The sequence below is a fragment of the Mus caroli genome, chromosome 2 (assembly GCF_900094665.2).
Source record: "Mus caroli chromosome 2, CAROLI_EIJ_v1.1, whole genome shotgun sequence".
NCBI classification, from domain to species: domain Eukaryota; kingdom Metazoa; phylum Chordata; class Mammalia; order Rodentia; family Muridae; genus Mus; species Mus caroli.
In genome coordinates, this window is record NC_034571.1 from 88,161,980 (window position 1) to 88,172,640 (window position 10,661).

The window sequence follows — 10,661 nt, forward strand, 5'->3', positions numbered from 1 at the left end:
CCCCCCCCCCCCCCCCCGTCTTATGTTGACATAATTTACTGCAGTGTTCGTTCGTCACCTTGGTTGCAGAGTAGATTGTCAACAATGGAACCGGGAGCATGCCACTGGCTGAGGAGATGTTGAGAATCACCCCTTTAGATCTGGAATTGAAAACACATCTCACAAACTGAGGAAAATTATATGCACATTGCTTGTGAACTGCAGTCAAGATGGAAACAGAGCAACAGGGCAGCTGATCTAACACGCATCTCCCTGCCTCTCATGAGCAGTTGGTATGTCTGGCCGGTGAATGAAGCATAATTCAATGAACTAAAAATAGCTCTTCTTTACCATGAGCTCATTTTCCATTCTTAGTAATCCAATGCATGACTGGATCAGCTAGATAGTCTCCTTTTAGTTGTCTCTGTACTTTCTAGGTTCCTCTGTGGCCACAACATCAGAAATCCCTATGTAGATGGTGGGGATATATTTCAGAGGTAGAATGCTTGCCTCATATGTGCAAGGCACTGCAGTCAATGTCTGCAGAGCAAAAGCTGAAGAACCCCCACATAGACACGTCTGCTCTGACTCATCATCCCACTGTCCACTCCAACAGTGTGTGTAAACACTTCCCTCTTAACACAGTCCTGAGCCTCTAGACACCAGAGCCTACCTTTGTTCAACATGCAGTCAAGCCTTTCATAAACCTTCATAGCAATGGGTACCATCCTTCTAACTTCCCTGGGTTGTGTGCATTTGGGGAAAGAACTGACTTGAACATTACACCAGTCTGTACTTCATTAACTATTAGACTGCCAAAAAACAAAGTTCAACTTTTTCCTGTGACTTTTAGAGGTTACTGCAGTTAACTCAGGGAACTACCAGAAATAAATAAAAATCAGTTTGTGAAAAGCAATGCAGTAAACACCTAAGTTTTAGCAAGCATACAGAGGTTCAGCAGGGTGTGGAATTATGGCTTTAGAAAACTAGGTACCACCTTGTTCTCTCAAGTTCATGCTTCTCAAGGCACACTATCACCTTTTCTGTTTTAACAGCACTGGGAATGGAGTGCAGGGTCTTGCACCAGGCAAGTGCTCTACTACTGACCTACACCTCAGCGCAGCCCTCCTTCTCAAACACTAAAATCTGGCCCAGGCACCCCTGGGTCACCCCTCAACCTCGTCTCCTTCTGCACAGTCTGTTGTCATTCTCTTTCTGGATTTTGGTTCCTAAGAACTGTTTTGTTGTTTGTTTTTCACTATTTAGGGGAAGAGAAAGAACACAGAACAGGAAACATGACTAAATGGCATAGGAGTTATTTTAGACATAAATCTGAAAAGACACAGCACTCTATGGCCATCATTCCATCTGCCAGCCTTTCTGAGAGATGCCTACTGTAACCATCAAAGGGAAGTCTGGGCCTCTGCTTCCTGGGTATCACAGGAGTCTAGTCAGTTGTTTATACAAAAGAAGTCCTTATTAGTAAAACACACTTTCCAAAATAGTGAAACCCACCAAGATCTTGGTGATCAAAATAAAATTTCAAAATTAAAGAAATTTTAAAGTTAGAAGTGGCTAACATTAGTTACTTCATCATCTTTATATTGGTATCTTTTTTCCTAAGGCAAAAAAATAATAATTTTTATCAAGAGTTAGAACCCAGCCCTTTTAGATTAAAAACAAAAAGGTAAATTAGCAATGAACACCTAGTCATTTCATCTTCTACACCTATAAAAATTTCTTTGATGAAAGTGAAACAGAACAATCTTTTATTGCAATCAGGAGTGTTCCTTTAGTAAAAACTGAATAAAAACCACATCAAAAATTATCATTTTAGAATGCTGAAAATATTCCCCAATTAAACTGTACTGACAGCTGTCTAGCTCTACATATGTTGAAAATGACTGAACTGCACAATTTAGACAGGTGTGTAGTTTACAGCATGTAAAATAAGCTAACAAGTCTGCAAAGTACAAGAAAATCTGTTTTTATTACAACACATAGCCTTTAGGGCACCTAACAGCCCATTAGAACACCCAATGAGGTGGATGCACAGGGTTGTGGCTACTCTGACAAAGCAAGCTTCCTGAGGAGCAAGTCCAACCTCACAATCACTCCACATTAACCTTTAGCCAGGAGCTGCTCTACTGTCAAGTGTAAGAACAGAGAGAGCCTGTCTAAGGTAGATGCAGGAGATGCTGCAGCCTGCCACCACTGCTTAGAGCCATACTCTGTTCCACTACAATCCTAATAACTGGAGTGGCTGCATATGCCCTTGAACAAAAGTCACAGTTTTCTTTCTGCTATTCACAAATGAAATATAAAGTTGACGGTAAAGGCTAAAGTTTAGTGCTATGACTTCAGAGGAAAAGTCACTTACAGATAATGAAAACTCTTTTCTCATTTTATAAAATAATATCAACAATCCAACACATCACAATGATGCAGTCGTTCTTTTATTCATTTACTTCTGAGGTAACAAAGATCTTTATTTCTCAAATATTCTATTCTTGACTGAAAATTTCTAGAAGCCAGAGAAATTGCATACTGGTTGTTCTGACAGAGACCACATGACAGCTCACAGCTATCTGTAACTCCAGTCCTAAAGAATCAATGCCTTTTCAGGGTACATGAGGTGTACAGGCTTACATACAGGAAGCATATCCTTTCGTATAAATTAAAAATAAGTAAGAAGTCAAAAGAAGAAGAAAAAGAAGAGAGAAGAAATTACAAGTAGATAGAGCTAAGTCAACAATTTTAAGTACTTTATAAAAAACAAAGTATTTATATTTCAAAATATACCAAAACATAAAATTTAAGACTGTCAAAGTGCTATGTAAAATGAGAACACTTTTAACCGTATCTAACTGGCAACAGAGAAAATGCCCCACCTACCAATCTGTCCCACTGTGGAGAACACACATATGTGTCTATCAAAGACCTTTCCATGACCCCTCCTGTAATAGCATTCAGACCAATCTTCTCTAAGGAAAAAATACTCTATTTTGTCTGTATCCCAAATTGAACACTAGCATGACCTGAAATAATCCCTATAATGTATCTCCTTAAGTGGAAATAGGGTGAACATTTGGACCTGGGGCCACAAAGGACTCATCTTTACAATCAACTACTTTGTCTAGCTGTAATCCTCCATCTAAGCAGAATTAGTGACGTCAAACAGTTTCCATGGCACAGCCAGGCTCATGACAACTCTGTTATATCAAGCAGAAGGGCAGAATAGGCTATGCTTAATTGCACACAGAGACAAACATAAGCCAAGCTGGTTAACCTCTCATTTTCTGGAGGCTTGGGAACAATGAGAGCATATTAAGAATTTCTGCTGAAGTTCCGTTATTGAAGACCCATGTTGCTCAGACTTCAGCACATTTCCTAGTTTGTTGTGACAACATCAGATCAACAAACAAAGCAACATTTTCTGTATCCGCAGCTGATCTCACTGCTTACTTGCTAGCCATCACGGGATGGTGACTTGGAGGGACAGATTATTGAGGATCTACCAGAACTAAAATGCTGCAGAAACAAAGGAGAATGATCAGCTCCACTTCAGGACACGCCTCTTCACCTCTAGTCACGTCCTTTATTTGTCTTCCCAGAGCCAATCCATAGGCTGGTTCAGCCCTGTGAAACCCAGCAGCTTTCATTTACAGTTTCCTTACAGCTATGCTCTCTAGGACTCCCTTAGATTTGGACAACTCCCCATGAGACTCCCTTTAATTGTCACTTGGATTTTTTAAAATTGCCAAGTTTTTGCTCTGCAAATGCCTCACTATTCTGCAGGGCAGGGCTCTTGTAGCATCCCTGTCCTCACCTCTATAAAAATACTGTTGCCTTGGGGGAATAACAGTGTCTTTTGAAAGAAGTCACTGATTCTGGCCTGACTCAGGAAACCTTAGCATCGCCCCACCCTGCATGCAGCAGAGGAGAGAAGGGAGAGGAGCCAGAGGTCAGTCAGTGCAGAGTGCTAAACCAGACAGGGCTGTGACATACAGACTCCATCCTAGTTCTTTACATTTCCACTACACATGAGAGACGACTGAAGTGCACTCTTGCAGGGTCATTAGAGAGTTTTCTAGGCTTAGATGGAAAACGGAAATTGGTGTAGACAGTTCTCTAATTGACTCCTAAGAACACAGAGAAACTATCAAAACAGTGTTCAATGTCAGAGAAGGAATCATGGAATACGGGGTCAGGCATACAATTAAAACCAGCAATCAAATTCTCACACTATACAAATATTGCTTTGTTGAATAAAGTTTGCAAACATTTAGCACAAGAAAGAATTACCTGCCCTACAACACCATAACATGTCATAATTCCACCTTAAGCAGTACAATATGAAAGAGGCTATTTTTAGCCTTTCCATGGTTGTTATGGCAACCACCTCCTGGCTCCAGCTGTACACAATGTTTATAATTCCAGAGAAGTAGAGAGAGCAAGTTTCCCGATAATGTAATTATGCATTTTCTATATGTACGGTGATAATACCTTAGTCTGATTATTGGTATTTGTTTAGTGATAGTCAGTTGGCTATAGTTCTAGAATGTTTGGAAAAATCTCATACATCAATGACAGAACCACTGAAAGGGAGGAGGGAGAAGAAACCAATAACAAAGGCTCTTTCTAAAGGACACTGCTGTTACTCAATGAGAATACCAATCCTATGGAAACAAGCATAGAAATAGGTCACCGTGGGGAGGGGTCGAGAGTGGCTAGAGTGAAGCCACTTACAGGTATAAGGGAGACCACTTCTGGACATCTGTTCACCTGGAGCTTGTCCTTCCTTCTGGCAAACAACTAACACTGCTGCTCTCCTTTGCAGTAAGTTGCAGCTTATTACAGGTGGAGTTCTGGACAGCAGAATGTGATATACACTCCTTCCAGAGCTGACCCATGAAACCTCCCCTAACATCATTCTGATTCTCTTCCTTTACCTGTTAGCTGGGTGAAAAACTCTTTCTTAAGATAAGACCTTAAAGATTTATGCCAGAGCCCATAGATGGAAGGAGCCTGAGATTCCTCAAGGACAAGGTGGAGAAATAAGGGGAAAATAAATCTTTAACCTGATAAGCCATGTAGGTAGGGATTAATCTATTAGTGTAGTTAGCACACCTTGACTAATATACCTAATAACTCCTAAAGCTCCATTGGACATAGATGTCCATGCTAACACAAAGTACTAATTAATAAACTCTACATACATGTCTAACTAGTCCTTAGTAAGCCTCCTCCCAACCCCTATTTTTCTATGACTCCAGCTTTCCACAGCTTTCTACCAGGTCATTTCTCAACCCAACTTAATTTCTTGAACCACAAGGATTGAACTCATGTGGATTCTCCAAGCTGGGTTCTGCTGGATAAGCATGAATTCCCCTTCACACTATTCCTTCATATCCAGTGTCAGCTCTGACTGGGTGGTGCTGCTGGGTCTAGCCATAGGTCTCTAGCTCTACCTCTGCACCATGCACTTCACAGCATCTCCTCTCACTAAGCTAAAGGGGTAAGGGGTAAGGGTGGGGTGGGGGGATGGGGCTACTTTCAACTAACCGAGTGCACTGGGCCGAGCATTCTATGAATCCAATACTTTTTGCTCCTGGAAATGACTTCATTGCCATCATTTCCTTTTACATAGTTTTCACCAACAAACTTAAAAAAAAATTCTTTCATAATACTTCTATGGCTTACAATTTTGATGTCCTTGTTTTGTTTAATTGGTGGAGATGGAACACATGGCTTGCTAGGCAAATGATGTAATACTGAGCACCTACCCCAAGTCAAAAGATTTCTTTATAACACCATTTGCTGATGTCAAAACTCAGATTAAGACAGTGACCCAAATATCATCCTTATTGGACTCTACTCTGTCCTGGTTCTAGAGTTCTGGCATGACCACTGGCTTTCCCACTGCCAAGTTCATGTCCTATCATTGGCGCATACCCCTGCCCCAGTCAATACTCCACTTGAAGGCTTTAAAGGGAAACTTTACTAAAAGAAGGCAATTAGAATATACAAATCAGTACATGTAAAATACAACTACAACTAATTTTGCTGAAAAAGTTTCTCAATTATTGTACATGATCAAAAAAATGGACTTCTGAGCCCCATTCCCTCACATTCCACATGATAGAATGAAGCAGAACATATAGGTGGAGTCAGTATACATAAACTGCATTCCTTCCTGGTCTGATAACAGAAGTGGATATTTGATTCCTCCCCTATCAAAGCTTTGATGGAGCTTGAAATTAAAATAACAAATTGGTCCAACATTCAAACCCAACTCTCTTTGGCAGGTTTTCTTTGAAGGCCTAAGCAATATCTAGATTCTTCGGAGAAGGAAACAGAGTCTAGTTATATTTTACACTCAGTGCTGTCTCACATGTAGAAACGTAACCACAAATTTCTCAATAAAATGAAGACATACTGCACCCAATTCCAACTGGCCCTTTCCTCCTAGAGTTAGTTTGACATTTGGTCACTTCACATCATGATTAGTCCCTCATGTATCCATTCCCCCAGCAAGAATGAGAAAACCAGAGGAAGGTATATAGTTTCAGGACATTCTACCGATTTAGGCTCTAAGTAGCTACAGCTTTAAGGAGGCATTCCTAGGAATATCCCAGGAACTCTATCCACCCCCTCAGAATAGCAGGCAATTGAGTTAGTGATGGTGACTCAGGCTGGCTTTTTAATCCTGATCTAAAGGAACCACCACAACCCTAGAGAGGGAAATAAAAAAGTCTAGTGGAAAAGGCCTCTGCCACCAATGACTCATGCTCCACTGTGTGACTCGCCTGGTGCTAAGACAGAGAGTTAGGCTCATTAGTCACTTTAATGAAATTCTCAAAGAAAGGATTCTCCCTATAAATAATAATGAGCTCTGCAAGCACAGTGTTTGTGTGTGAGCGTGTGACTCACCTTTCTACCATGCCAGGCAGCACCAAGCGTGTCACCTGCAAAAGAGAAAACAAAACATTAGTGATGGCTGAGGACACAAGCCACAAAAGAGTGAACGACACCCACACATGCCAAAGAAAAGGAACTCACGAAGCCAGCCACCATTCTATAGAGAGAGGCTTATCTTATACTTATACCGTGTTAGGAGTACTAAAGGAGAATGCAGTGGCAAAGTGAACGTGGCTAAGATTAGCCTTGCCTGAAAAGTAAGTCTGGCATGAGCACCTTCAAATAACTAGGGCTCTATGGGAAGTGGACATCTCTTCAGTCCTTCCCAGAAAAGTCGGAATGTTATCACCCGTAACAGCATCCCGCCTACCAAGCTGACTTAAGTGTTCTCTTCTTAAGGACTCAAGTCATCTTTTCTGAAGGCTTTGGGGGAAGAGAATGCCAGTTGGTGAGATGTGAGTAAATACCAAGTGCTTTCATTTCTTCTGAGGTCCACAGTTATGAGCAAAACACACTGAAACCATCTGTGGCCTCTAGTGACCAACCATGAAAGGTGATGTGTGGAATTTAGCAACTTCATAATCACCGGCCAAAGGCACGCAATGTCGACAGAGGTGACCACGAAACTCTTTTGGGGGCTACTATTCTTCAAGGCAAGTTAGAAGTGCAATCTTTGTCAAGATGACCTCAGTTAAACAAGTCTTGGTTCAGCTTGTTTCGGCTCTCTAAACAACACAAGAAGTTGAAATGCTTGCTAAGTGTAGACATTCTAAGCCTTTTATCTTGAATAATATCAACCACCAATTAAAATGACAGCATTTTGATAAAAGATTGTTTTTGATGGAAATATTCAGAAGCAAAAGATCATGAAGACTTTCTGCAGCAAAGTGTGCTATGTGGACTCCTGAGTCCAAGATGGTGCATGCACTTGTCAGTGAGTGTGTGTAAGTTGTCACTGTATCAGTAAAACAGTGTGGGCTGACACATCACCAATTTCAAAGTAAAGGAATATCCTCCGAGTTTAGGGGAAGCACTTCAGCAGAAGTAAAGATGCGACCAAATCTTCTGGCCCAGATAAAAAGGAGAAACCCTAAGAGCAAGTATAGGGTGAAGCTTCCCACATCGCATCCCTCCTCTTTACACACATCTGTATTTTTACATAACTCATCCTCATAGGGTGACGAAGCAGGCAGCCAGCTGTCCTGCAGTATTTGCTCTTTCCTTGTAGATGAAGGTTCAGAGCACAGAACCTCTTTCCAATTCTTGGTACCTCCCATAAAAAAAAAAAAAGTATTACAATTTCTCTGACAACTGCACATGGCCTACAACTATCTAGTTTATAAGAAGTAGGACATGCAATGTCTTGGTTGTGGACTTGAGAAGAGGAAAACAGCTTGTTTTTTCCATTCTCTTTCCCTCTGCTTTGTAGGCAGAATGTAGTAGAGAGAAGGAGCCTTTATTTGACCCCAAGGGGAATGTGATACACTGTAGGATGACAGTAGTGATAAGGGGATGATACTTACTGATAAAGGAGTCACTGTGTAGTACACTCAGCCCTGCTCCACTCAGCACCCTGACTAACTGACCCATTTTGACTTTAACTTGTGATTGTATCTCTGTTATAGGATATAATCAATATTCTTTTTGTTTGTTTTGCAGTGTTGGGCATGAACCTTGAGGGGTTTTTGCCAATATTAAGCAGGTATAGGCCACTGCCCAACCTTTTAACTAAAAATTCTAACTAGTAAGATTAACCATTTATGCTGATAAAGACTGATCCATGTTAACATTTTATAACTCTTCTCCCCAAAAAGAGAATTCCACAAGCAATAGGTTAAATAGTTTACAGTTCTGGGCTTCAAATTCCATGTGATGAAACCAAGTCAAAGTAAAGGTAATGTCACAGTTTATCTTTCCAACAGTTACCTCTCTCTCCTCTTCAAATTAAATACTAATTTCAACTTTGCTAATTTATTTCCCAAGCTTTGTCTTTCCAGAGGCAAATAGCAACTGTTTAATTCATACCCAGTGATGTAAGGCCACTGTTGGATGTACTCACCACAGTTCTAGTTTCAGGCCTTCCTATGGCGGTGGGACTCTGAGCTAGGTTCTTTTTCTCTGAAGTCAGTATGTTAAATGAATATCTACATTGTATGTTATTACTTTCTTAACTTGGAATGAAGGTAGGTGTGTGTGTGTGTGTGTGTGTGATCCCACATATGGGACATCAGAGACTTCTAAAGGGACACTAGTGTTCCCACTATCCTTTTAGGATGTAGCACCACTGAGTCCTCAATGCTACCCTTAAGCACGGTATGTCCCACAATTTTGAGCCAAGAACAGCAATAAATTTTGAGGTCATCCATTTTAACTAACCATACATAAGTTTTTGGATAATTCTTTCATTATTTTAAAATGTTTCATTTGGGATCTTCTTGGGGTACTGTAATAGCTCTAAGATTAGGCTGTAATGATGATTAAAACTCTTTATATTTACCCCCAAACAAGCAAAGAAACAAAACCTGAACACTCAAAGCAGGAGAATTTTACAAATTCATAATGCTTTAAGAGACCTCTCTATATAATATGTGGTTAGTAATCAAGGAACTGAAATCATAGTTTACCAAACTCAGGAGGTAAGAAGGCATAAAAATACTTTCTGCATATCAAGTGAGAACTGGAAGTAACAGCTTTGAGTAAGGAGCTATCCTTCTGTTTTATCTGCAGCCACTAGGTTGGGAGGGAAGAACACAGGACCCATAATGAGATGCTTCTATGAGCAGACAGGGGGCACTAGTGCTTAGGGAAAGGAGCACTTAGAGCTAGAAGCCAGGCAGAGCTTCATAGACTGTTTTGGTTAAGTTATAAAAGCATAAACAGGAGATCACTTGGCAGCAAATAAATGCCAGAAGGAACAGAATGCAAAAAAGCAAACCATGAAGGAATAAATATTTTCTATTGAATTACTAGACTTCTTTGTCTGATGGATTAAAAAAATAAAGAGATGTAAGAAAAATATGTACAACTGGGTAGATGCATCATGAAACCTGCATCTGTAGAAGACATCAGGGTCAGTCATTCACAAGGCATACTGTGGAATATTTCACTGTAAAGGGTCTGTATTTATGAGCATTACACTCTGACTAACCAAGCTACGCAGCAAGCAACCGTATCTGAAAGGGGCTCTATTTGCATATTTCACCAGGGGACCATAATGCTTAGCTAAAATATTAGGAAATTGTCTCCAAACATTTTCATAGAAGTTATTATTACTCAGTTTCCCAAAGCCCCGAGTTCACCAGAAACAGAAGTGAGGAAAATGAAGATGAACTTTAAAAGTGTGCTTACTCGTGTGTGCATACATGCATGCATGTGTGTGCCCTTACATGCGTATCCATCTGTATTAAGGAAGTAAGACCTGTTAATGGAAGAGTAGCTCAGTGGAGGAGCTGAGAAGAGCAGCTGGTTAGCACTTGTAGTAGCTTTCCTACACAAAGAGGAGAATGAACGAGATGTGTAGGTACCAATTTGACCTGGAGAATTCAAGCGAGTACAACCACAATTTAACTTTTGGTTGGAATACTGGGGAAATATAAACCAGAAGCTTATATTTTCCTTTATGCCACACCATGTTTCTGCTCTGGGTGAAAAATTATCCAGAAAATGTTTAGACATTGTGAAACTTCACATGATACTTAATCATACTTAAAAATTTTATCAGTAACATGTTAAGACTTAAATGCCTTTTTTTTTTTTTTTTT

At 40.3% G+C, this 10,661-nt stretch overlaps 1 protein-coding gene across 1 annotated transcript in view; it reads right to left on the minus strand.

Moving 5' to 3' along the window:
• Positions 1–10,661, minus strand: part of Hsd17b12 (hydroxysteroid 17-beta dehydrogenase 12) — a 127,052-nt gene that overhangs the window by 12,626 nt on the left and 103,765 nt on the right. Inside the window, exons 7-8 of the mRNA XM_029468199.1 lie at positions 6,913–6,947; positions 59–140 (exon numbers count right to left, since the gene is read on the minus strand). Coding sequence (XP_029324059.1) covers positions 59–140; positions 6,913–6,947 — 117 coding nt within the window. The remainder of the gene's footprint in view (positions 1–58; positions 141–6,912; positions 6,948–10,661) is intronic.